This window comes from Myotis daubentonii, chromosome 4, assembly GCF_963259705.1.
Source record: "Myotis daubentonii chromosome 4, mMyoDau2.1, whole genome shotgun sequence".
NCBI lineage: Eukaryota > Metazoa > Chordata > Mammalia > Chiroptera > Vespertilionidae > Myotis > Myotis daubentonii.
This window is the reverse complement of record NC_081843.1, coordinates 61084595-61111729: the sequence shown is the minus strand read 5'-3', so window position 1 is coordinate 61111729 and position 27135 is coordinate 61084595. Positions and strand designations below refer to the sequence as shown.

Genomic DNA, 27135 nt, shown 5'->3' with positions numbered 1-27135 from the left:
AGGATGTGGCGGTGAAATCGAACAAGCACCCTACGCTCAGGGAGCTTACAGTCTCCCTGGAAGACAGGCAGTAAACTCTGATTAATATAAACTGTGAAATAAACTAGGGCTATGACAGTAACTGTGGAGGGGGTGGCCTGCTACACACACACTGGTCTGGAAAGGTGACCCTCAAGCTGGAACCTCTAAAGCAGCGGTTCTCAACCTGTGGGTCGCAACCCCTTTGAGGGTCGAACGACCCTTTCACAGGGGTCGCCTAAGACCATCGGAAAACACATATATAATTACATATTGTTTTTGTGATTAAAAACTATGCTTTAATTATGTTCAATTTGTAACAATGAAATTGGGGTCACCGCAACATGAGGAACTGTATTAAAGGGTCACGGCATTAGGAAGGTTGAGAACCACCGCAAGGATAAAATGAGCCTTTCCAGCGAAAAGTTGGGCAAAGAGCCAGCCAGGCAGAGAAGAAAGTGCAGAGCCTTTGAGATCAGAGAAATACTGGTAGCTGGTGGCCCAGGAGCAGGGGGAGGCTGAGTGCCTGGAGTATGGAGAGACAGTGAACAAGGAGAGCAAGTGAGAACTGGCTGGAGTGGTGGACAGGAGCCAGGTCATCCCAGTTTGGGCACACAGGAAAGAGGTTTGGAATTTATTGCAAGAACAATAGGTGGGGTTACAAGAAGGGGGTCAATTCAGTTTTAAATGTGGAAAGTGGTTTGGTTAATGGCAAGTGGCAGGAGGGAGGCCAGTTAGGAGGCGATCACCATAGACCAGACTAAAAAAAATAAGTAAGAAAAGCTTGTATGGGGTAAGTGGCAGAGAGAAGTGCAGAGATACGATGCATATGCCACAGACAGGGCCGACAGGACTCGGGGATGGACTGGATGTGAGGGGAAGGCAGGGCTCAGGAGGACTCCTATGTTTTAAAGGCAGTAGGACGCTCTCTATGATGGCAGTATCTCAGGCTTCTTCATTTCCATGTCCTGTCTCAGTTTGTGCACCTGATGTTTCCTATGCACACAACACTCTCCTCCTAGATACCTGCATTTCCTTTGATGTCCACCGAAACGTCTCCGAGTCATCCTGTAAAACATAGCACCACTCCCCGTCCCAGGCACTCTCTATCCTTACCTTGCCTTAGTCCAGTGGTTCTCAACCTTGGCTGCACATTAGAATCACCTGGGAATCTTTTTAAAATCCTGATTTCTGGGCCTCATCCTCCGGAAATTCTGTTTCTTTGTTACTAATGTTGTGGCCCCACCCCGTAACAAAGAAACAATCTCCAGAGGATGAGGCCCAGGAATCAGGATTTCTAAAAGATTCCCAGGTGATTCTAATGTGCAGCCAAGGTTGAGAACCACTGCCTTAGTCAATCTTCAACCTGTTTGTCTGTAATTGTGATTGTCTGATTCCCCCGGTAGAATTTAAGCTCCATGAGAGCAAGGGCTTTGTCTATTCTGCTCATTTTCATTCCCTAGAACCCAAACCAAGCCTGCCATATAGCAAGAGTAGGACGTCTTGAATGAATTAATGAGAAAGCAAATGGACAAGCGAGTGAATAGAATATTCTGTTGCCACAGATCTGGTCTATGGACAGCTATCTAGCTAGTTACAGTCTATGGACAACTCTGTGGTCATCACACAGTTGTAGTCCTCAATGGAGGTCAAGCTTGAGATATCATGTGCAAGTTAATTTTACAAGCCCGGGTGGGGCTGGGGACATGACATTTCTTTTGCATTTGCAAAGCACTCTTCCTTATACAGCTGGATCATGGTGTAATCAGACTACACATGAAACTATTCCTTAAAAAATTAATATTTGGCACTCAGATTTTATCTAAACGCAGCATAGTTTTGAAAACACATAAAGTTTGTTCTACGACCTTACTACAGAAAACAGTATCATAGAAGGGACACCACAAACAACCCATTGATCCGATTCCTCAGAGTTTAAGACTCAGAAAAAAGTACGTTTTTGCGGTTCCCTCTTCCTAGGCAATGAGGATAACTCATGCTGTTTTCTCATTTTTCCTTGACAGCTAGGGAAGCTGTGATAACGTTAGGGTTCGAGTGCAATAAATTACCCTCAGCATAAATCCTTCAGACAGTTACCTCTTTCTGTCCATCATGCAACTCTGTGTTCTTTTTTTTAACATTTATTTTATATCTGGACCTTATAAGTTGCCTAAAATTCTTTCTGAAAAGTAGATGGCATATAAATAAGTAGCAGGAAATCATGAACTTGGAAGTAGAGAACCTGGATTCCAGACCTACCTCTTTCGCAATGGCTGGATGATCACTTCAGTTATTTTACACTTCCAATGATCACTTTTATCATCCCAAAACGGATTCCGTATCTAAAGTAACCTTTAAGCTCTGAACTTCATAATGGCAAGGCTAAAACTTCTTAATGTGTTTGGGAAGAGGCACAGTTTTTACTAGTTCATTCACAACTGATTTTTGCTTATGTTAAAAATACTACAGCACCCAAAAGGAACACCTACCAAGCGACAAAATTCATTTCTAACTCATCACACCCTTAAAATATTTTGTCTACCCCATGCTTACTCGCTAATTGTCACTTAAGCTTAAAAAGATTTTTTTTTACCTCTTCAAGCCGTGCCCTTGTGGAGAACTGATTTGTTGTTCCCATCACCATGTGGGCTATGGAAGGTGAGCCAAGGTCAAACCTAGAAATAGAAACTATCAAGTTATACTGTGAAATATTCATTCTTTCACCATATATTTCTAAGTGTCCCTTATATTATAGCATTTATGTAAAAACTGGTTAAGCATGGAAAACATGGATATAATCCCTGCCCTCCAATGGATTAAGATCTAGTTGAAAAAAATAGACACCAACAGGTGAAGAAAAGATGAAGTACCCAAAAGAAAATGATAGAAGTAGTGATGCTGCACAAGTTAGACAAGGAGAGATACAAATCAGCAAAGGTGCTGAGCAGGAGACTTCTAATAGGTCAATGGGTGTGGGAAGGGATTACTCCAGATGGAATAGAAAACCTGACTGTCCAGATTCATGGGCTAGCAATGAATTAAGAGTTTTATATTGTCTAAGGATATTGTAAGGACCTCTACTTTCTAGCTTCAGTCAAAAACCCCCTTTGGATGGTCACTGTTGTTTTACAAACAAATAAAAAAAAATAGCCGGGTTGAGGAACTTCCCCAGGCACAGCACAATCTTTGGCACTACTTACTTGTGTATAAGTTTATTCCAGTTTTCCCTCAGAAATTGCCAGGCCAGTGGATATCCCACTGGGTTTCTGCCAATAGCTCTAAGAATATCTGGAAACTCTTGAGTTTTTATTACATCTCCCTTAAAACTTTGCTCTAGTAACCTAGAATGATTAGGAGAAGAAACGTTAGCAATGAATATGCCCTGGAAAAGTTATGAGAAAGTTATTCCATAAAATAATTTAAAGCCAGCCTGCCAATAACAAAGACTGAAAAGATAAATAGGTAACCAGAGCCCTGGTAAACTCGCTATAGCTATGTAACAATAAAACTGACACACAGTATTCATAATGCACATTCTCACATATACTCTCATTTTCTCATAAGAGGAGCTAAGAAAGTATATGTTTCTAAATTTGTTATTCTTAAAGAAACACAAATATATGATATGCTCCTTTAAATATTTTTCCTGACACTGGCTTCTCCCTAATTATTTACCACTAGAGGCCCGGTGCACGAATTCGTGCACAGGCAGGATCCCTAGGCCTGGCCGGCAATGAGGACTCATCAGGGCCAGCTGGCCGAGGGGAGGGACAGGGAGAGGGACCATGGGCTGATCGGGGCCTGCCAGCTGGGGGGAATAACGGGGCGTGGGAGGTTGGCTGCTGGGCCCAAGGAGGGAGCCGGCCCTCAGCTCCCCTGGGAAAGGGGCCTCATCTGCAGCCACCCACCCCCTAGTTCCCTGTCCTAGCCCAGGGCCCAAAGGCCCCAGTGGGGTTGGGAAAGGAGGTGACGGTCACTGGGCTGGGCCTGGAAGAAACGGATGCTTGTGACCCACAACTGCGTGGTTTCCTGCCTCCCCACCCCCCACTTCCCTCACCACCATGCCACCACTGTGGCAGGCAGGCGGCAGGCCAATTAGGGCCTGCCATCCGGGGGGAGGGATGGGGTGTGGGAGGTTGACTGCCAGCCCGGAGAAGAGAGCCGGCCTTTGGCCCCCCTGGGAAAGGGGCTGTGTCTGCCACCACCCACCCCCAGTTCCCCGTCCCAGCCTGGGCCAAAGGCTCCGGCGGGGTCAGGAGACGAGGCGACGGTCGCTGGGCTAGGCACGAAAGGGCCGGACGCTGATGCTACTGGCCAACCACAGATGGTTGGCAGCTCCTGCATTGAGCAACTTCCCCCTGGTGGTTAGTGCGCGTCATAGCTACTGGTCGACCAGTGGCTCCAGTCGTTTGGTCCTAAGGGTTGCTTAGGCTTTTATATATATAATAGATAGCCGTTAGCTGTCTCCCCACTAATATAAATGTTCCCAGAAGAATAAGCAATTCCTGGTCAACAGAACAAAAATGGATGCGAGAAAGATCTGATCTAAATTAATTCCTTTGTTCATACATGAACATGAATGAATTACTCACCACTGAAGCTTTTCCTTGTTTTGGCTAATACAGAGGGCAAATTCAATTTGGTTTTTCTCGGTACTGGACAGAGAAGACTGATATTTACGATAGAGAAAATCCCATCCCTCAGTGGTCTGGGCTCCCACAGCAAACACTGCCATCGTCACATCATTGGGCAGCCTGTGGGAAAGAGCACACGGGCAAGAGTCAGAGTTGCAGGAACTGTGTTTAGATGCAGGATGGTGACCAATTATGAACTGATAAATGGCCTCGGGATCAGAGAAGCAAGCCTGGAAATCTAAACAAAAATAACTTTTCCTTCCGTTAAATTTTTTGAAAGAGGCAAGAGAAAATATCTAAAATTCGGTTGTGAGTAGTCGTCTCAAAAATGTTAACATGAACTGCCACTTTCACTAGTAGCTATATGTCTCACACACTTTAATGACACTGGGTGACTCCCAATGGGTGGTCACTTGTCAAGCCAAAAGAAAGGGATTCACACTAGACTCAAGATGTAATCCATTTAGGAATCCAATAGGACCACCACTTACAAGCATGCCTTTCAATGGAAGCATGTATGCTATGGGCTTAATGTTTCCCAGGTGGGATTTAAGACCCAGATATACCTAAGTATAGCGAGAATTAAATTTCCACATAGAGGAAGAACTGTACTTACATAGCATAGGCAACTACTAGGCACTTCCTGTCGGGGCTTTGGACACCCAAAGAAACTACTGTTAGAGGCATCGCCTCTGTTCCTGGCAGTGCGGCTCTCTCAGTTCTGGTAGGTTTTGTACCTTTGGCTGCATAAAGTGGGAACTATTCTAATCCCATTTTAACTCTCCAGATATTTGACTTTTGTGCTTAGAAGTTCCCTCCTAGCATTACTGCAAGTTGAGAGATACACAGATAAATCTTAAAAAGTAATTTATTTTCCTAAAAAGGGAGGCCAGGAAGACTTTTTCTAGTTCGTTTTGCTCCCAACATGTAGCAGCGATGATGGAAAATAGAAAAGGCACCCCTTTCATGAACAAACTAGCTGTTTGCTAAGGACAGACCTCAAATCTCCATTGGTTTCCTTCCACTCTCTGAAGTAGCCTTCTGCCCTCTGCACGCAGGGCTGATACTTGCGCACACAGGCGAGGAGGAGGAGCTGGCTCCGCAGCATTCGCTCTGAGACGGAGCCCTCATCAGTCCATGCCTGCTTGTCAATGAGGCTCCTCAGCAGCCTGATGAGAAAGCCCTGAGGGAAAACCGTGGTGTCAGCAGTACAGTCCCAGGTCCCCACATGTTTTATGTAATCCAGTACACTCAGGTGAGGGGGGATATTTTACAAAGTGTAATAACTCTTATTTCGAAAACCATGCAGTTCAGTTTCCTATATAATAAAAGACTTATATGCAAATTGTCCCCTTGACTGGGAGTTTGACCAGGGGGACGGGGTCAGCTGGCCAACCGCCCTCATCTCCTCCCAGTCTGGCCGGAACCCACCCATGCACGAATTCATGCACCAGGCCTCTAGTTTCATTATAGAAGTTCTCAGACACAGAAATGATGAACTATTTTAGTATCTGTATAACAATCTTTTACAAATATATCTTTATGTACTTAAAATCAAGATAAACTACCACTTTTAAAAAATAAACTAAGAGAGTTTATATGACTACATTTTGAAGGCAAATTTTACAATGGAACTTGGTGAACTTTTGCCAAAAAATAACAACTCTGTACTTCTTCTTCAAGTACCCGAGTCCCAGAAAATCTTAATAGCAGCCATCATAATACAGAAGTAAAATGAATTAAAGGATATGCAAAAGGAAGGGAATAAGAAATCCATGAAAATTAAGTACGGAGTCTCATAGTTCCATGTCTACTTTTAGTGCTAAAATAAAACCAAATACCTTTGCTAGTTAACCCAAATACTAAGTTAATTTTTATTTACTTTTCTTTAATATATAGTGAGATATATATATAGATAGATATTTTTACACACACACACACACACACACACACACAGACACGACAGTAAGAATTCTTGCACACCCATATAAAAGCAAACCACTTAAGTAACCACTCAATTTATTTCAGGCTTTTACCTTGAATTGAATTTCCACTTCATTCATATCTCTTTTCTCCATTAACTTATACATAGGTATCAGCTCATTCAAACCTTGGAACACAGGCATAATTTCTGTTTCATGTTTCAAGTACAGGGTTAAATTCAAGGCTTTTTCAATCGGTAGCTTTCCAATGCTGTCAGGATACACCATGGTGAGCAGTTTAAAAGAAAATTTAGGAAATTAACTTTTTGTTTCAAAAAATATTTTAACAATCTACCAGCAAAAAAATAAACCAGTTATTAATGCCCCTTATAAATAAGAATCTTCCTATTAGTATCTTTTCCATCAGACATAACACAACATCGGCATGTTTACACGGTGAAGGGAGTTGCTCAAACACAACAGAGCTAGGGCTAACTTGTAGTTAAGACAAAAAGTAGGGCAGGGTCTGTTCCTCTACGAAACTGTGTGCTGATCTTTGATCGGGATTTTGATCACAGATCCTTCAGGAAGCCTAGTCAGAGAGACTGCCACTCAGTTGACATTATAAGTCTCTGGAGTCAACACATCCTCTTCTCCATTCCAACAGAACCGAATATAGATAAAAACCCTTCGTTAGGGTTGATGCTAAAAGCCTCAGTGGTAAGGTATATGCTCATATAAACACAACATCCTCTAAGATTGAAGATGTAAGCAGTAGTATGCTACAGAGGGGAATATTTGTCATTTGTGCTTGGGGTTTGGAGGTGCCAAACTAAGCACCCCCTACTTTTATTCCCCATTGCTACTTTTCACCTCAAGAGGCCCTGATGAGGAAGAACTTGACATTTAGAAGCAGAGGGCAATTATAAATTATTCCTTTCTACCTGAGTGATTCATTCCCCTTAGGACTTCTGTTCTGCCCAAATACTGTATTCCATTAAGAGGCTGTGAAGTTCAAGGATCCAGGTGTGGGCAGGGGTGGATGGAAACCCCTTTAACCCAGAGGGGAGAAACCAGATCTGGTAAAGCAGGGCTAGAGCCAGAGAAAGCCACAGGACAAGGCTTTAGAAACCAGCCAAGGAGCTTCTCCAGGGAGTAGGTCTCCTGACTTTCTACACTGTTGCCTCCATGTGATCATAGCTGTTAATGAAAAAGGTTAAAACACAGATTCCTTCCTTTACCTGACTCAGTAGACGGTTAACCATACGGCTACAAGCAACCTTGGATGGTTAGAAGAACTTAGGGGAAAACACCCTTCAACTTATTATTAGCAATCAATCATTTTCATCTTTAGAAATCAAGAATTTGAGTGATAACAGCTGCTTTCAGAAATAAACCAAGCCTCTGAGGAGCGTGTATTACCTGACAAGCTGAAATGCATTGTTAATGAGACTGGCCCGATCATTACTGCTGATTGCTGTGTGCGTTCCTTGTAAAAGGCCAGTCAGAGAATCCCATCCATCATCCTCATAATGCACAATGTAATAGCCATTCATTCCCACGTTAAATTTGATCCATTCCACCTCTTCTGGGAGGATGAGCACATCTAGAGCAAATAAAATAAATCATAGCTCTATTTTCTCTCTTGACGGATGAAAGCTTTTCTGATCAGAGACTAGACCACAAAACTACAGGCAAGTTTAATACTGAAATGAGTTTCAGATTGAACACGTTTCTTTTAGAAACCAAAAAACAGCATCCCCATCGACAAAAGCCAACACTAGTTTTAGGTACTAATTTTGGGAGATTTATAGATCTATGAGAAGAATGCAGCCACATTTCAGGCCATACATACGATATAACCCAGCAATGTTAACAAAGTAATGGGGATTTTTCACTGGTAATCCCTTCTCTTTATTATTATATAAATAAACTGTTTTAATCTCTATCTGGCAAGATATTGGCCTTTTTTTTGCAACCAGATAGGATTTTCAACCTATAGTCTTCACTAGAAAATGAAAGCCAGAGATCTGCTGAAGATAAAGGTTGACCTGGTCCTTTTTGTTTTAAACAAGATAAATAGCAAAAGAAAGGTGGTATCTAAATCCTGCACAGCTTTATAGTTCCTTCTTGCATTAACCTAGTTATTTCCCCCAACAAATAACCTGTTTTTGTCTTCAGCAAAAATCTCTGGGTCGATTCTGATTTACTGGTGATGAATGTCAGTGGAACATGCCACAGGTACCTAAAAGAAAGGAGGATGAATTGCTCATTTGTTGATTCAACTGAACAAGCAGTTATTAAATCACCTATCACGTGCCAGGCACTGGCTAGTCTAAGAAAGAATGGTACCAAACTGCTATAGCCAAGAGATCAAAACAGCCCTATCCTGTTTTTCAGGCACTATTCATCCTTCTCGGGCTCCTTAAGTAGAGTTAGGAATTTGGGCTCAAGCGAGCCCTGACAGCCTTTACAGTGATTGGCTGGGAGCTCACAGGGCCGGACTTAAAAACCGTGACCACTAGCAATGGCACAAATTGACATCATGTGCCTCCTAAATCATACACTAAGAAAAACACATCACTTCTATGGAATTCCTACTAATGATGCAAAGCCGGAATCTGATCATGAAGAAACAGCAGAGAACCAAGCTGGAGGACATTCCATAACATAACTGACCTGTACTCTTCAAAAATGTCAAGGTCAAAAAAGACAAAGACTGCGGAGCAGTTTCAGAGAAAAAGGACTAAAGAAATGTGACCATTAACACAATGTGACCCTAATACTGAATCCTGCCTGAACCAGAATATTTTTTTCTTTTGCTACAAAGACATTATTAGGACAATTGGAAAAACTTAAATAAGGTTTAGATTAAATAATAGCATTTCATCAAATTTATTTCATAATTGTGATAACTGTGCTACAGTTATATAAAGTGAATGTTCTTGTATTTTAGAAAATACCATACTAAAGGATTTTGAGGTGAAGGGGAAATTACTCTCAAACAGGGGAAAGCCATATGTATAATATACACACATATATATGGCATATATGAAGAGAGAGAGAAATATAGAGAAAGCATATCTTGACAGAGAGAGAGAGAAACATGGTAAGAAGTTAACATTATATCTGGGTTAAAATATATGGGAATTCTTTGCACTCTTCTTACAACTTCTGTATTAAGTGTAAAATTCTTTTGAAACAAAACATTTTTAAAATAGTGTCCATCTAGGGCCAGTCAAGCTGCAGTGTGTCATTTCCAGTGGTGTCCTTCTGTCCTGTTAAGCTGGCAAACAAGTTCCAGGATCCAACTCAGACTTCCCAAAGAAAAGAACTGAGTCTCTCCTAATTCCCAGTAATTTCCAGGCACCTTTGTAATTTAGTGACAGTTACTTAGAGCTTATCCCAAGCCAATAACTGGACATTAGCATCCTATCAAAGTATAAAACATGTTAATTATACATCATCAGCTTCACCAAGAGGAACCAAGGTTTAGAGCCACCTTCATCCTCTTGGGGAGATGGTGGGGTATAAATCGACTTCATAGGATATGCAGATTTGATTGCAATATTTTAGCAATAAAGGTAAGGGCACTCTTTCAAAAACAAGGTTTTATCCTACAAGGCAGATGTTACCGAAGCAACCAAATGCGTTTTCCTCAGGGACCCTTACCCAGATTCTGGGCTGCCTTCAGAGCCTTTCATATAGTGCTCTTGCTTCAGGTGGACGTTCCTCCCTTTCACTGTGACGGTTATCAGGGGGAAGCCCTTCTGCAGCGTCCAGGTGTTCATCATGGTTTTCACATCAAGGCCTTCCTGTTGCCAGTGCTGGTTGACACGGAAAAACACAGATGCATGACCCACTTAGACCCAACTAAGAAAAGACGGAACCCAAGCTTTTGCTCACACACGGAGCTGCTATCCGTGGCCACCGCCCCTGAGAAGCTCCTTCTCATCCCTCCTCCGCTCCCAGCCCCTGCCCTGCTCCCTTCCCCACTGTCTCCAACCACAGCATGCGGTCCATGAAAGCACTGACAGTTACTTCCCGTTCTTTCTCTACCCATGTGTGTCTTGAGAACAGCTACCATATCTGGTTCTACTGGGCATGCCTTGGGCGTGGCACCAGGCACAAAGTAGGCATGTGCATGAGTGAATGAATGAATGTAGAGGAGGGAAAGTGGCCGGGTGTCCCACACCTACAGAATAATGCTGGCTCCCAGATAAGCAGGTGGAGAAAAGTGTTCGAGAGCCTGTACTTCCAAACCCCAAAGCGGTAACACTCAGATGGCCCACACTCCACACGCAATCATGAACTCAAAAGAGGATGTTTTCTTTGATACTAAGAAAAGCTTTTAAGAAATATTTAAAAGTTAGTAAAAGGATAAAATATGCTACAGAACTAATCCACAAACTTCTGAAGAAAGCTGCGTCTAAAAACAAAAAAGCCAAGAAAATAAAAATAGGATGGATGAAATTCTGTTAAATCTCCAGACTAACCCGCAGCTGCCTAGGAAAATAGTCCACAAGTCCAGATAAGCAGAGATGTAGACTGTTTTGTGATTCAGATATTTTTTTTTAATTCTTTATAGCTTATTGGTTAAAAACACAAGTTAGAACTAAATTCAAATCCCAGCTCTGCAATCTACTAACCACATGCCTTTGGATTTCATATTCACATCTGTAAAAATAGGGATAACAGTGCTCCACTCATGGGCTGACGGTGAAGAGTAAAGGCGATAATGCACATAAGTGCTTAGCGCGTGCCTGACGCAGAGTCAGGGCTCAGGAATGCTCGCTGCCATCATGTTTCCTCCCAAATGAAGAGCTCTGGAAATGATCGACACAGCCTGACTGATAAAGCCCTACCTCTCACAGAAACCTGTCATAAATTCACTGCTTTACAGAGTGAAGCCGAAGAAATTAGTATCAGTGAGACGTGTTACCAAAGAAGGCTGTGCGACCCCCTCGTGTAGATAACTCTTAAAAAATTGTAAAAGGCTGTCAGTCTGGTATGGTTTAAATGCAGTCCTATCAAGAGCGAGGGTGATATAATCGAGGACCTCAGAGAGCCTGGCACAGAGCCGACCTTCAAAGGCTGTGGTGGAAAAGAATGCGAAGAGGGGCGCCGTGTACAGACGTAAAAACTTACTGAGGAGGAAGATGAATGTTGACCCCGAGAGCAAAAGCCCTCCATCCTTTGTGTGCTGTCCGTAGGGCAAATCTAAAAACCGAAAATATACACGTCACTCTCAGGCAGGCCTGTAGAAAACCCTCATGATTCTTCTCAGAGGGATTAATATGATGCAGAAAAAAACAAACACCCAAAATGATAATAAGCCTGTCAATCCCAAGCGCAGAGATACACAAAAACATACTCACACTTGCCATACTGTTCCACAGGTCCTCGTTCTTTGTGTTTTTATAACTATACGTCTGGAGATAACGTACAATACCACGTTTAAATGTATCGGCACTAAGATAATCTCTTAGCATATTCAGAATACAAGATCCCTGAAAAAACAAACAATATAAATAAAAAGTGCTAACTATACTTCCTCAATCTAATCCACCATCACACTTTATTTTGGAATAAATCTTTTAAAAGTCTCCTTTTCTGGAAGAATTTCCTAGGTCCTTTCAAAGTAGAGGTAGTCTCCCTCTCCCTTTGGCTCTAGGGAATGGTAGGGTCACAAGATAGGCAAAGCTTGGATCCCTGAATGTCTACATAAAGTGTATATCCCTGCCAACAGGACTGGATTTTATTATTGAGATACTAGAGGCCCAGTGCATGAAATTTGTGCACGGGTAGGGTCCCTAGGCCTGGCTGGCAATCAGGGCCTGTCGGGGCCTTCTGGCTGCCAGCCAGGGCCTTCCTTCATGTCGCGCCACCCCCTGGTGGTCAGCACACGTCACAGCGAGCAGTCAAACTTCCGGTCTCCCAGTCGAACTCCCAAGGGGACACTTTGCATATTAGCCTTTTATATATATAGAAGAAGATAATGACATAGCATTATATTAGTTTCAGGTGTACAACATGATGTGATATTTGTATATTGCAAAATAATCAAAATAAGTCTAGTAAACATTAACACATATAGTTACAAAATTATCTTCTTTGATGAAGACTTAAGATATACTGTTAGCAACTTTCAAATATGCAGTACATTATTAACTACTGTCACCAAGCTATATATTACATCTCATGATGTTTTTATAATTATAAGTGCATACCTCCAGACTCCCTTCATCTATTTTGCCCAGCACCCCTCCCCCATCTCTGGCAGCCACCAATTTGTTCTCTATGAGCTTGGTTGTTTTTGTTTTTTGTTTTAAAGAGTCCACATACAAGTGAGATCATAAAGCATTTGTCTCTCACTTATTTCCTTAACATAAAACCCTGAAGGTCCATCTATGTTAGAAATTGCAAGATTTTCTTTTTACGGCTGAATAATATTACTTACACACACACACACACACACACACACACACACACACACACACACACACACACACTAGAGGCCCAGTGCATGAAATCCATACACGGGTAAGGTCCCTAGGCCTGGCTGGCGATCAGGGCCAGCTGGGGCTTTCCTTCTCCCAGCTGCCGGCCAGGGCCTTCCTTCATTCCACGCTGCCCCCCGGTGGTCAGCACATATCATAGCAAGCGGTCGAACTCCTGGTCAGTCGAACTCCCGAGGGGACAATTTGCATATTAGGCTTTTATTATCTATATATATAAAAGCCTAAGTGATCGTTAAGACTGGTTGGCCAGTCACTATGACGTGCACAGACCACCAGGGAACAGACGCTCAATGCAAAAGCTGCCCTGGTGGTCAGTGCACTCCCACAGCCAACCTCCCACAGCCAGCCAACCTCCCATGGTCCCTCCCCACAGCGGGCTAGCCCTGATCAGATCCAAGTGGGACTGGGCGAGACAGACCTGATCAGCCCCGATCACTGGCCAGGCTGAGGGGCCCCACCCGGGCACGAATTCGTGTACCGGGCCTCTAGTATAGGGTGTGTGTGTGTGTGTGTGTGTGTGTGTGTGTGTGTGACACACCCTTTATCCATTCATCAATCAAAGGACATTTAGGTTATTTCCTTATCTTGGCTATAGCAAATAATGCTGCAGTGAACATGAGAGCGCATATATCTTTAGTGTTTTCATTTACTTTGGAAAAATACACAAAAGTGAAATTACTGGATCATATGGTAGTTCTATTTTTAATTTTTTGAGGAACCTCTACAGTGTTTTCCACAGTGGCTGCACCAATGTACATTCCCACCAGTATACAAGGGTTCCCTTTCCTCCAAATCCTTGCCAACATTTGTTATTTATCTTTTTCATAGTAGCCATTCTAACAGGTGTGCGGTGATATTTCATTGTGGTTTTGATTTGCATTTCCCTGATAATTAGTGAAGTTCGCATCTTTTCATGTACCTGTTGGCCATCTGTATGTCTTCTTTGTAAAATTTCTATTCAGTTCCTCTGCCCATTTTTTAAAAAAAATTTTATTGTTGAAAGTATTACAGGTGTCCCATTTTTCCCCCATTGACCCCTTCTAGACTGCACTCACTCCCCCACCCCCAGCCTTCACCACACTATTGTCTGCCCTTTTTAAAATCAGATTGGTTTTGTTACTGAGTTGTAAAAGTCCTTTATATATTTTATATTCTAACCTCTTATTAGATACATGATTTGCAAATATTTTTCCCATTCTATATGTGGCCTTTTCATTTTGTTTCTTCTGCTGTGCAGAAGCTTTTTAGTTTACTGTAGTCCTACTTGTTTGTTTTTGCTTTTGTTGCTTGTACTTTTGGTGTCAAGTACAAAAAAAAACATTGCCATGACCCATGTCAAGGAGCTCTCCCCATAGGTTTTCTTTAAAGATTTCTACACTTAAGGTCTTACATTTAAGTCTTTAATCCATTTTGTGTTAATTTTTGTGAATGCTATAAGATATGGGTCCAGTTTTCCCAACACCATTTATTAAAGGGACTGTCCTTTCCCAATTGTATATTCTTGGCTCCTTTATCATAAATCGACCAACCACTTATGTGTACTGTATTTCTGGACTCTCTATTCTGTTCAATTGATCTATGTGTTTGTTTATACCTGGGTTTGTTTGTGTTGGTTTTTGTTTTTGTTTTTGTTTTTTTTATCTCCCCTGCACTATTACAAAAACATCCAAGCAAGAAATACTTTTCTGTTTGCTGCAAACAAAACAACAGCCAAGCACAATGATAAATGACACATTTTCCGCCTCAGTGAGAAGACAACAGAAATGGTGACATTGGGAGGGAAAGTGGAAAAGCAGAAACCTGACCTCATAAAGGAGCCATCACTTAGCTGCAGCCTATGTTGCCAAGGGAAGGAGATACAGGCCCCGTGGAACCAGAAGCCTCCTTGCCTCCCCCAAGGACATGAATTTCCAACTTACAACATTTATAATTAAAGTAAATAAAGCATTTACCAAAATTTAATCTTTAGAATTATGAGACAAATCTGCAAGTTAGATCTAAATGGGTGAATTCCAGCCAGCCCAGGTCAGAACAGAAGGTGTTAATCCGGATTGCTCCTTATGAAGGGACAGTCACCCCACAACCCTAGCTATAACCACTCCACCCCAGTATTTATAAATTTTAGTGTCCAAACTGCACCCTGATAGTCCATTTTTACCTTATCATAAGAAACCTCATCAAACATCTCCCGAATCTGAGCAGGATTCTCCACATGTGTGGACACAGGGTGTGAAGAATTCAATGCGTCTACCTCCATTGCATCAAAACACTTGCCAAGGAAATAATCTTCCTATTGAGACAGAACAAAGACACATCAGTTATGATTTACATGTAGTTGAAAAATATAAAAGGAGGATAGCTTGATCTGGGGAAACAGATTTATACTTCAAATTTCTGATTTATACAAATTTAGACTTCAAATAATTCAATATAGTCTATATTTCTGGAATTTACAAAATAAAATTACTATCTCTTATAAAGAGCATCCAAGAAACAATGGTTTTAGGTAAACATTTTAGATTTCCCTCATCTTAAATATTTACTTATCACTTTATAGTAAAGAAAGGTTTGTATTAACTTAAAAACAAACCATTATGCCTATAGCCAAACAAAACAAGAAACTGAAACGTATAATAATTTCAACATTTCCAATCAGCCTATATTATTTTAAAGCAAAGAAATCTGGCTTTAAACACATGCAGTGAAAGAAAAATAATGGAAGAGGACAAATTCCAACTATAACCTGATTATTAAGGCCTATTAACCAATAGAATAATACGCCTACCTAATCATTTTTAAAGATTATGTGGAAACAGACAAACATTATCTATTATAGTGTAATAATTTTAACTATGTATAAATTATGTGTATAGAAGATAAAATAGAAAATGAATATGAACCATTGAAATCATTATAGAAGGATAAAGAATTTTTTTTACAAATTTTACATAGTTTTTTAAAAATTTTACTGCATGTGATTTTCACAAGTTAAACACATGACTTTTAAGATAAACATGTAGAGGTTCCAAAGCATTAAATCTGTGACCCATGAGTCTAGGTTCACATATAATCAAGTGTGCAGTTACCTTAAGCATAATTTATTTGATTTGGCAAGTAGAATTCTACTGAAATAATAGCAATCTGTACCTAATACTTCTTCAGAGAGCAACCTGATGGTTGGGGAAATGATACAGAACAGACAGGCTGTCCTTATTTCTAGTTCTCTGATATTAAGGGAGGACAAAATTTAGTGCAATTTCACAACAATCATAGATTCACAATTTATTTGGAAATAAGCATTTGTGATCTATGTCCTGAAAGTTCACTAGCATTTTGGGAACATGATTCATATATAAACCCCCAAGGACGTTATTAACCTATGAATTCTGTCATCAAAGCTCAGTAACTATTTTCCAGAAACATTGGACAAAACAACAGATTAACCTAAAATGTAAAAAATAATAATTCATAATAATAAGTAAATACTTCTTACAACTTTCAGTTCTGGATGAGTTTCACGGACAGACACAAACTCCATAAACTTGGCAAATCCCTCATTGAGCCAAAGATCATTCCACCATTCCATAGTGACCAGGTTCCCAAACCACTGGAAGGAAAAACATTCCCCAGATTATTCACACACTTCTATGGGGACTGGCTTATTTACACAGCCATAAACATAAAGCCTTCAGAAGGAAATATATGTTACCGGTGTAATGTCCATCAGATGGATGTTAACATAGTCACGGAACTCACATTTTACCAAAAGAAAAACATTTTAATATGCATTATAAAACATGGCATCTAGTGCTTCAAAGAAATCATTTTTCTTATAGAAAAAAAAGACAAAGTAGCATTATCCCTACAAGATATGAACAGCCTCATACATCCCATGAAAGCAATTCAGATGCGGTTTACACCATTTAAGAAGTGTGAGTGGGCTTTTGTACCTGGTGGGCGAGCTCATGGGACACAGTCATCGTGATGCCGAGCTTGCTTGATGCAGAAGACTTTTCCGCATCAAACAAGAGAGCAGATTCCCGATAGGTGGTCAGTCCCCAGTTTTCCATCGCACCAGACTGAAAGTCAGGAATCGCAGCAAGATCTTGGGGTGGAAGCAAGAAAAATATATTAAAAAGCTACACATTTTCCAAATACCCTACCTTTCAGAGTGAACGGATGTGGTCATCAAAAGGAAGTCTAAGCTGCCCGTGCAGACTCATGGAGTTCTAGACTGGAAGACCCTTTCACAATGGAGAAAAGGCGCCTGGTGACTCAGTCATTTTGCTACCATGACAAAGTTGGACTCGGGTCTCTGGCCTCCTGACTCCATTTCTAACTTTCTGACAAGGAGTTTAGGATTGAATGATTTTAACAACTGACTCAATAATCCACTCTACTTTGAATTCCCAAGATCTCTATACACCTAAAAACCTCAAACACAAAATAATTTTAAGGGGTCTTATAAGAAAATGCACATTTTCCTCTGCTGTGTAAATTCATTCATTCAAAATATATGTTTTTTAGCATCTTATCCGTTCCTATCAAGTATGTGCCAATAATGGAAAAAGTGCAGCCTTTGCATTTTGCTGTCTGCCCACAAATATGGTTGGGTTTCTTTCCTCTTTGAAGTCCAAAGGTGAAATTACTTCCATGCCAGGTGCCTCGGGAACTGTATCAAGATCTGCTTTTACTATCACTAGTTTACTGAATAGATCAGGGGTGAGTAGGATCAACCCAATGGTTGACACCTGCCAGGGTTTTAAAGCCTTGAGGGACTGGCAAGATAACCACGGGGATGCTAATTAGGGGGATATTGTCTATGGCTGGGGTCATCAAATGCCACAGTTTGTAATATCTGTGCAAAATCTCTACCTTGTTTGGGTAAGGGATACGGAATGCTAAAATAATCCTCATAGAATTCCAGAAGAGTCACCGCAGCATCCAGCGCATAGTCTGCCTGGCTGATCTTGTCTGGCACGGCATACACGGACACCTGAGGAGAAAGGCATACGGACGTTACTCAAATGCCATCGTGGCTGCTCTCCACCCCTGCACGTGTTTAACAGCCTCATATTGTGAACATGGCTGCCAATACCAAAGAAGGCCACTGGAGGTTCTATTTCTCATATTAATGCTGACTGTTCCTGACCAACTCCCCTTCTGAAAGCAGCTACAACGGCTGGATAACATACACAACAAGGTCTCCTTAAGCGTTCTCATGAGACAGTGATAAACACAACTTAGAGGCCCGAAGTGAAGCGACAGTAAGACCCTCAAAAGACAGAACAATGCCGCCAGCTTTTGCCCTATACACTAGCCCAATACAGAGAGATTTGAGCTTTTGTTTTCATGCAATTGAAAGACTCAGGGGATAGGAGACAACGTCCAAAGCCTGTTTAAGATGGTCGGTGTAACAGAAGACGCACCTCAGCAAAAGGCTGCACCCTGAAGGACATGCCCTTTCTGTGAGCGAACCAGAAATAACCACCCCTTCCTCAAGAAGAGTGCATTGAAAAAATATGGTTTTCAATCTTTGCTACTATATGGAGAAATTGAACTAAAAGCCAACCTTCATGCTGTTTAACAGTTAGATTCGCAATAACCAGATGGTCCAAAAACCCAAAGCCAGTAATTCAATTTAAAGTGCCGCCCAAAGTGCTTCCAGTCACCTGACAAGGGCAAACCCAAATTCTCTCTGGAAGAACCCACCTCTGACTCAAGCAATACAAGTTCACAGACATAATCCACAATATATACAAAGGAACAAGACACCGTGAGCAAGAGCCAGCACAAACCATAAACCACAGAACCAGATACACAAAGACTCTAGCCATGACAATTACTACGGAGTATAAAATACGCGTTTAATGCGTTTAAAGAAATAAAAGGACTAAAAATACTAGTATGTAAAAGGGATTCTGGGACCCAGTTCTAATGTAGAGGTGTGTGAGGAACTGCAAGGGGATTGTAGGGGGAGTTTCCCCCACATTACCAAGCAATTCTTCAACACCGGCTGGGTGTCCTACAATTTAACTCAATTCTGACACTTACTAGAGATAGCGTCCAATCCCACAATTTAAGGGTTCAGCCCTACATGACTGCCCCCCATTCCCACCTCAGATGCCAGTCCAAAGTCCAGGTTGTCAGCTATGCCTCTGACTAGCGGATATGAATTGGAGGTTTCATCACCCCCTCCTTGGGTTTGCTTAATTTGCCAGAGCGGTTCACAATCCAGAAGTTGACTTACTAGATTACTGGTTCACCGGAGAAGGATACAGCTCAGCAGTCACACGGAAGAGGTACGTAGGACAAGGTACAGGGGAAGGGTACCAAGCTTCAGTGCCCCTCCTAGCATGGTGCCCTCCCAGCACATCCACACGTTCCCAACCTGGAAGCTCTCTGACCCCCGTCCTGTGGGTTTGGTGGAGGCACGGACACAGGCAAAGCTGATTAAATCACCCTCTATTGGGGCTGGAACTCAATCTCCAGCAGAGGTCAGGGGAGGGGATTGCAAGTCCCAACCTCCAATCGCCTGGTTGATTCCTGGCGGCCAGCCCCCATCCTTAAGTTACCTAGGGGCTTTCCAAAGGTCACTTCATTAGCAAAACAAGAGACACCTTAATCACTCCCTTGGCTTAGGAAACACAAGGGTTTTCGCAGTTCACTGCCAGAATCATCGGGAGGAAGACAAAATATGTATTTCTTATTATAAACCACAGTATCACAGTAGAGAAGAGACCTTATAAAAAGATTCATAAATGATTCACAAAAGAGGGGAACTCAATGAGTGGGTGTTTTTGTTGGTAGTTTCCCTGCTGAGTTTAATTGCTCCCTACATCCAAGTCTCAGCATCATCTCCAAATCCCCAGGTAAGTGGTGGTATTTCCACAAGGAGAAGCAGCCTCAGCCCTGATAGGCACAAAAGGCAATTTAACAGAGAAACCTAACTACCCAGGCCTCAGTGAAAACCAGTACAAATAAAGGAGCTATCTCGAAATCAAGTGTCCTGCAGCTCCCTGCCGAAAAACGGATTTGCATTCAGTGTCACAGGAAAGTTGTATGGATTGTTCACTGCTACCTAATGGTACCCAGCCAAGGAGTGAGTGCTCCTTGAAACGAGAATTTTTTTCTCCAGTATTCCAGTATTCCCTAGCCCAGTGGTCAGCAAACTGCGGCCCCTTGAGTGTGGCTCTTCCACAAAATACCACGTGCGGGCGCGCACCTACAGTGCGATTGAAACTTCGTGGCCACACTCAAAGGGCCAAACAGCCGCATGTGGCTCGTGAGCCACAGTTTGCCGACCACTGCCCTGGCCCAACGGCTCTCCCCAGAGCCATTTAATACTCCAAGCTGACTGCTCTATCTTTCTTCCTTCCAGAAATCACCTGCTCAGATAGTCAGTGGCATTCATTTCCAAACTGCAGAAAGTTATAGCCAGAAGCCACCTTAGAAACCATTGCAGGGTCATGTCCAACTAACACACTTTACAGACGTATACACCAGTCCCAAAGGGAGGGAGGCGGGCCAAGGTCAGAGAGCCAGTTAGCAGTGGGGCCAGGACAGCCGTGGGCAAACTACGGCCTGTCTGAAATGAATAAAACTAAAAAAAAAAAAGAAAGACCGTACCCTTTTATGTAATGATGTTTACTTTGAATTTATATTAGTTCACACAAACACTCCATCCATGCTTTTGTTCCGGCCCTCCGGGCCCAGTTTAAGAACCCATTGTGGCCCTCGAGTCAAAAAGTTTGCCCATCCCTAGGCCAGGACCATGACGCACGCCAGGCCAAGCTTCCCCACATGTTTTTGTGATTAGAACCTCACTGTAAATACGAGCGTCTGTGACAGGAGGATCACCCACCCTGGTGTGCCCCTGACTGCGGGGTTCCCAGGATGTGATTTCCAGTTTAAAACCAGGACAGTCCCAGGCAGACCAGGACCAGGTGGGCACCCCACGTGACAATCACAGGTTCACCTTGACTCCGCTCTTGGTCATCTTGCTGACAGACTTGAAGTCTGAGATAATGAAAGCCACGAGGTAGGTGCTCATCTTGACGGTGACATCAAAATGGTCTTCTATGAGTCCTTCAGCAATGGTCACGGATTTAACCTAAAACCAGAATAACTTCCATCATCAAATAATCCAATTTTATCATTTCCTACCAGACATATTGAAAGTGTATGGCAAGACATTCGTGTAATTATTTTAAAATTTCTCTTTCCAATATTCGATTGTAATTTAGGTATCAATGAAACCAAAACGTGGGGTTTTTGAGTCCACGTTCATTGTCTCATGAAATTGAAAAATGAAGTCGTGGGCAAAAATGGTTAGTGGAACCGAAGATGAGTGAGAGAAGCCAGTCCTGGAAGAGGTGCAGCTGGGGTGCCAGGAGCAGGCCAGCATCCAGAGCTTGCCTTCCACCTTACGGTCGGGAGTAGTTCAGCATCCAAGCTAACTGAAGTCCATTAGCCCACGTGTGGAGGCCCCCATGGCTCATGGCTGTAAGCCACATGGGCAACAGGTTGTGCGCTCCCCAAGCCAGCCCCCCCGCCACAGGAACAAACATCAGGAACCCATTGCCTGCTGGGTAAAGGAAAGAGGGGGAGAGGAAGCTCCATGCTTTTGAATTTAGGGGGTGGATACAGCCTTGCTAGCTCCTGATTGTTTTTACCAAAGAATTCTGCGTTAATAACATTCTTGGGATTAGTTATATGCCTCAGGCTTGGGGTCGGTTATCTGCAAGCTGCCTGTCTTAGCAGCATTCATGCATTTTAAAGTTCACACCTCTCATTCGCCCTTCCTTCCCCGCCCCGTTGGGGTACCTTAGTAACTCCACCTAGTTGCGTTCCCCTCTCTACCTAGCTTCCTTTTGTCTCATTAAGGCCAAACCATTCTATTCAATTTCTTTTTTGAAATATCATTTATATACCATAAAATCCACAATTTTTAAAGTGTAAAATTCAGTGGGTTTTCAAAATTATATTCAGCGTTGTGCAACGATCACCACTTCATCTCTTAAAAATAACCCAGATGACTGCAAACTGACTCATATTTGGTACATGATGATATGGATGGGACAAAGCAAAACTGAGACTGCTGGTTTTGCCAAGTGTAGTCCACTTGTCCTTAAATACAGGTATGAGAATTATCTAGCGGTGTAATGTCTAATTTATTTTCTGCACTGGGCAAGTATGTAACGATTACAAAGCCTAAAATGAGCTGTTTTCCCAAACAAGTAACCCGTGCCTGGGCCTGCCCCGAAAACCTCCTCCAAAGTGATTTGCTTCATTGGAATCAGCTGTTCAGTGCACTCAGGAGGCAGCCTAGCAGAGTGGGGTGGGAGGGAGGGAGGTACCTGCTCCCAAAGAAGAAAGTCTAGTACAGTGATGGCGAACCTTTTGAGCTCGGCGTGTCAGCATTTTGAAAAACCCTAACTTAACTCTGGTGCTGTGTCACATGTAGAATTTTTTTGATATTTGCAACCATAGTAAAACAAAGACTTATATTTTTGATATTTATTTTATATATTTAAATGCCATTTAACAAAGAAAAATCAACCAAAAAAATGAGTTCGCGTGTCACCTCTGACACGCGTGTCATAGGTTCGCCATCACTGGTCTAGTACCTCCGCCAACAGAAAGCACTGGGCCAGGATTTGGAGAAAGGACCCTCCAAAACTAGCCTGGAGCATTCCATTGTTAACATATGCTTTTTTCCTTTCATCTTATTTCCACCCAATTTCTGGGCTCTGGTCCTTAATATCCACCAGCTGGTCACCCTCTGGTCATTCAAACCCTGATGCTGACAGCCAACCTAGGTTTACACTTGAAGGACCCAAAACTACCTTTTCTTTTTAAAATGCCTTTACCAACCCCTAACCAAAATTTCCATTCCTGATGTCGTGCTAATTACTAGAAAAGTAAGCTAAACTAATAAATGTAATTAACTATTTGCTTTTCTAGCCTCCCAAAAAGATCCTGTGAGTCTCCACTGTCTTTCCCCTCAACTGCAGTCTGCAGCCTGATTCAGACCCCTCCCACTCGGACAGGGGAGGGCTATCCTGCCCAAAGGGCAATATGACATTAGAGCAGCGGTTCTCAACCTGTGGGTCGCGATCCCTTTGGCGGTCGAACGACCCTCTCACAGGGGTCGCCTAAGACCATCCTGCATATCAGATATTTACATTACGATTCATAACAGTAGCAACATTACAGTTATGAAGTAGCAACGAAAATAATTTTATGGTTGGGTCATAGCAGGAGGAACTGTATTAAAAGGGCCAGAAGGTTGAGAACCACTGCATTAGAGAGTTTCCTATCCTCAAGTGGGTCCTGGATATTCTTGGATTTAGACTCTGGCATCTTCGCAAAGCCCTGGGGGCTCCTGGCCTTCCCCCTGCAAGCCTACAAATTCCTCCACCAACCTTGTGTAATCAGTCTCTCCTGGCTCCTTTATTCTCTTAAAGCTGTACTTCTCTAATTAGAGAACTCACTCCCATTCCTGAGAGCAATACCATCATATTGGGGGGAGAGAACTATGAAAAAGCATGTTCTCTATCTCAAATTTACATATATTAGAAAAATGACAAAATATTTTCTTATCTTTTCATATATGAATGTGGGGAGGGGGAGACAAAAGTTCTTGCTGGCAGGGATTTTCAGAGAATGCTTTTCATAGGGGACAGTCCTCTATGGGGGACCTGTCAGAACCTTGTTTGAGGAAGGGACCCTTAAGGTTTGTAGAGGGGATACAGAGTTTTAAAGGTTGAGAAGTACTGTCCTGGAGGTTGGTCTGTGGCACTCTGGGTCCCTTCATGCGAAGATGCACAGGGATAAGGAGGGTCACCTTTCAGGGCTCCCGACAAAGGGTCCACCCTGAGTCTCATCCACAGTGAGCCTCTCGGGACAAATACGTGCTTCAGGAGTTGGCGTGCATCTGTTGCAGAATGACAGCTCAGCTGATGCTTTTTTCTAAGCTACCAGAATCATAGGACAGTGGCACTTACGTCCTATATTCATTTGGCACAGTCATCTTTCTGGCCACTTTGAAAAATCAGAGGAAACACTTCCACATCTGCTTTGAAATTTGAAGGATAATGATTTAAAGGAAACTGAGCTACCTATTATTACTAACTCAGTACTGTAATGTTCTGAAAAAAATTACTTTTTCCTTTTTTCTATCCGCCCAATTTTGTGCATATGGTTACAAACTACATAGTTAACGTTAAATGTAGAAATTATAGAAAATAACTACAGACTAGGCCCTATTTGACAAAGCATGCTCTTTAAAATCCCTTTAAAAGATCATATGAGAAAACGTAAGTGAAACTGCTTTGTGAAGGACCTGCATTCATTAGACTGAATCCCTCCTGAAAACACTGATGACCTAGAATGTCACTCTTCCTGAAATCTTGCATGTTTTTAGAGACATTTTTTTCTCTGACTACAAAGAAATGATTGCTTAAAACAAAAGCATAGGCTAGAAATAAAAAGGAAAAGTTAGCTATCCGTCAGGCAATTAAACAAACGAAACAGGGAGCTGAATAACAACTATTGTTGGGGTAACGCAAGTCACAGTGAATCAGTGGGTTTTCCCGTGAGTAGGCGTGGAGGAGTTCAGGCTCACCAATGGCATATTGGAGATGGCGAGGTGCCTTGGCTCCCTTCTGATCCTGATGGAAAAAGTCGCTTTGAAGGCAGGTTCATCGAAGCAGGGAAAGGCCATTCTGGCTGCCGTAGGTTCAAACTGTGTTGATGCAAGAATCCTAAGACGACAGCAAACAAGATAAAAATCCAGCATGAAGTACCAGGGACTCTAAAATAGGTGTGTGTGAAGGGCAAGCCTTCACCCAATGTGACCGATGTCCTTATAAGAAGTGGAGATTAGGACATAGTCATGTACAGAGGGAAGAGCATGTGAAGACACAGGAGAAGGCAGCCATATGCAAGCCAAGGAGAGAGACTTCAGAAAAAAACCCAAAAATCAACCCTGTTGGCACCTTGATCTCAGACCTCTGGCTTACAGAACTGTGGAAAAATAAATTTCCTTTGTTTAAGACAAATCAAATCTATATATGCCATATAAAAGCCTAAGCGACAGGTTGACCAGTAGTAATGATGCGCACTGACCACCAGGAGGCAGACACTCAACACAGGAGCTGCCCCCTGGTGGTCAGCATGCTCCCACAGCACAGCAGGAGCACTGCTCAGCTGACCTGGCTCATGGCTGGCGAGTGCAGCTGTGGCAGAGGGAGCCTTTCCCGCAGACACTCCCCCTGCGTGCCCCTCCCCAATCTGGACCAGACCATGGCAGCGGCAGGTGCAGCGGGCCGAGATGAGCGGGAGCTGTGCAGTGCCTGGCCCAGGCTTAGGCTCGGGCTCCTCCCTGACTGCCTACCACTTCTCGCACTACTACATTCCTCAAGGGATGTCGGAGAGCCAGTTTCAGCCCATCCCCGCAGGCCAGGCTGAGGGACCCCACTGCTGCACAAATCCATGCACCAGGCCTCTAGTTAAAATCCTATCTAATAAAAGACAAAAAGGGTAATTAACCGTACCTCTGCTATGCTTCCCATTGGCTAATCAGGGTGATATGCAAATTAACTGCCAACAAAGATGGCGCCCAGCAGCCACGTAGCTGAAGCAAGCAGGAGGCTTGCTTGCTCCGGCGATGGAGGAAGCCAAGGTTCCCTGCCTGCCGCGGCCTGGCTCTGAGCCCGAAAGCAACAGCTCCAAAAGCAACAAAGTTTCAATTATAGAAGCTAAACAAACTCCAGATACCTGCTTTCAGCCAGCCTCAGCCTCAGAGCTGGGAGGCCAGTGACGGCAACAATGTTTCAATTATAGAAGGTAAATAAATCCCAGAATAAAAAAAAAAAGGAGAGGCTGGGAGCTTCAGTCGCTGGCCAGCCTGAAAACAGCCCTCAGCCCCTCACCCAGACTGGCCAGGCACCCCAGTGGGGACTCCCACCCTGAAGGGGGTGTGACCAGCTGCAAACAGCCATTAGCCCCTCACCCAGGCTGGCCAGGCACCCAAGCGGGACCCCCACCCTGATCCGGGACACCCTTCAAGGCAAACCAGCCAGTCCGCACCTGTGCACCAGGCCTCTATCCTGGTATAAAAGGGTAATATGAAAACTGACCCTAACAGCAGAAAGACTGGGAATAATGACCTGTCACTATGACACACACTGACCACATGGGGGAGCTCTACTCAGCCACAAGCCAGGCTGATGGCTGTCAGTACAGCGGTGGTGGTGGGAGCCTCTCCTGCCTCCTCAGCAGCGCTAAGGATGTCTGACTGCAGCTTAGGCCTGCTCCCCACTGGCAAGTGGACATCCCCCGAGGGCTGCCAGGCTGCCAGAGGGATGTCTGATTGCCATCTTAGGCCCAGTCCCCCGGGGAGCAAGCCTAAGCCAGCAGGTGGTCACCCCTGAGGGGTCCCAGACTGCGAGAGGGCACAGGCTGGGCTGAGGGGACCACCCCCCGAGTGCACAAATTTTTGTGCACCGGGCCTCTAGTAAAATAATAAAATAAAATAGGTGTGTGTTTTAATTTCTAATGTTACCATGAGATAGATGGATTTTATACTACTAAAAAATATTTTACAGTATATGACAAAAGCTATCATACACTAAGTGAAAAGACAAATAAAACCCAAGAAAACTGAAAGGTATTTGACAAAGGGTTAAGAGTCTTAACAGATAATGAGCTCTTAAAATGAGTAAGAATATCCCCAGCAACCAAGTGGAACAGCAGACACAGATCATAAATAGACAATTCACAAAAGAAGAACCTTCAAATAGTAAATATATCAAGAGCTGCCCAACTTCCTCAATTATCAATGGAATTTAAATTAAAAGGAGATATCTGTAGGCTTTTGGCTCTAAAAAGATTGCCAATACACAAAATTGATTAGAGGTGAGGGATATGGCAAGGGAATCAAACATTTGTAGATCCTTTGACTTAACAATTTTAGTTCTAGGTATTTATTCCAAAGAAATAATTTATGAAGATGTTCCCCAAAGTGTTGCTGAT

At 42.9% G+C, this 27135-nt stretch overlaps 1 protein-coding gene across 1 annotated transcript in view; it reads right to left on the bottom strand.

The window, feature by feature from the left end:
* Positions 1 to 27135, bottom strand: part of ERAP1 (endoplasmic reticulum aminopeptidase 1) — a 38729-nt gene that overhangs the window by 2136 nt on the left and 9458 nt on the right. Inside the window, exons 3-18 of the mRNA XM_059694037.1 lie at positions 24725 to 24863; positions 21074 to 21208; positions 17971 to 18091; positions 17046 to 17200; positions 16589 to 16702; positions 15254 to 15385; positions 11953 to 12084; positions 11723 to 11794; positions 10247 to 10401; positions 8740 to 8819; positions 7997 to 8180; positions 6689 to 6845; positions 5651 to 5835; positions 4611 to 4772; positions 3219 to 3359; positions 2612 to 2693 (exon numbers count right to left, since the gene is read on the bottom strand). Coding sequence (XP_059550020.1) covers positions 2612 to 2693; positions 3219 to 3359; positions 4611 to 4772; positions 5651 to 5835; positions 6689 to 6845; positions 7997 to 8180; positions 8740 to 8819; positions 10247 to 10401; positions 11723 to 11794; positions 11953 to 12084; positions 15254 to 15385; positions 16589 to 16702; positions 17046 to 17200; positions 17971 to 18091; positions 21074 to 21208; positions 24725 to 24863 — 2146 coding nt within the window. The remainder of the gene's footprint in view (positions 1 to 2611; positions 2694 to 3218; positions 3360 to 4610; positions 4773 to 5650; positions 5836 to 6688; positions 6846 to 7996; positions 8181 to 8739; positions 8820 to 10246; positions 10402 to 11722; positions 11795 to 11952; positions 12085 to 15253; positions 15386 to 16588; positions 16703 to 17045; positions 17201 to 17970; positions 18092 to 21073; positions 21209 to 24724; positions 24864 to 27135) is intronic.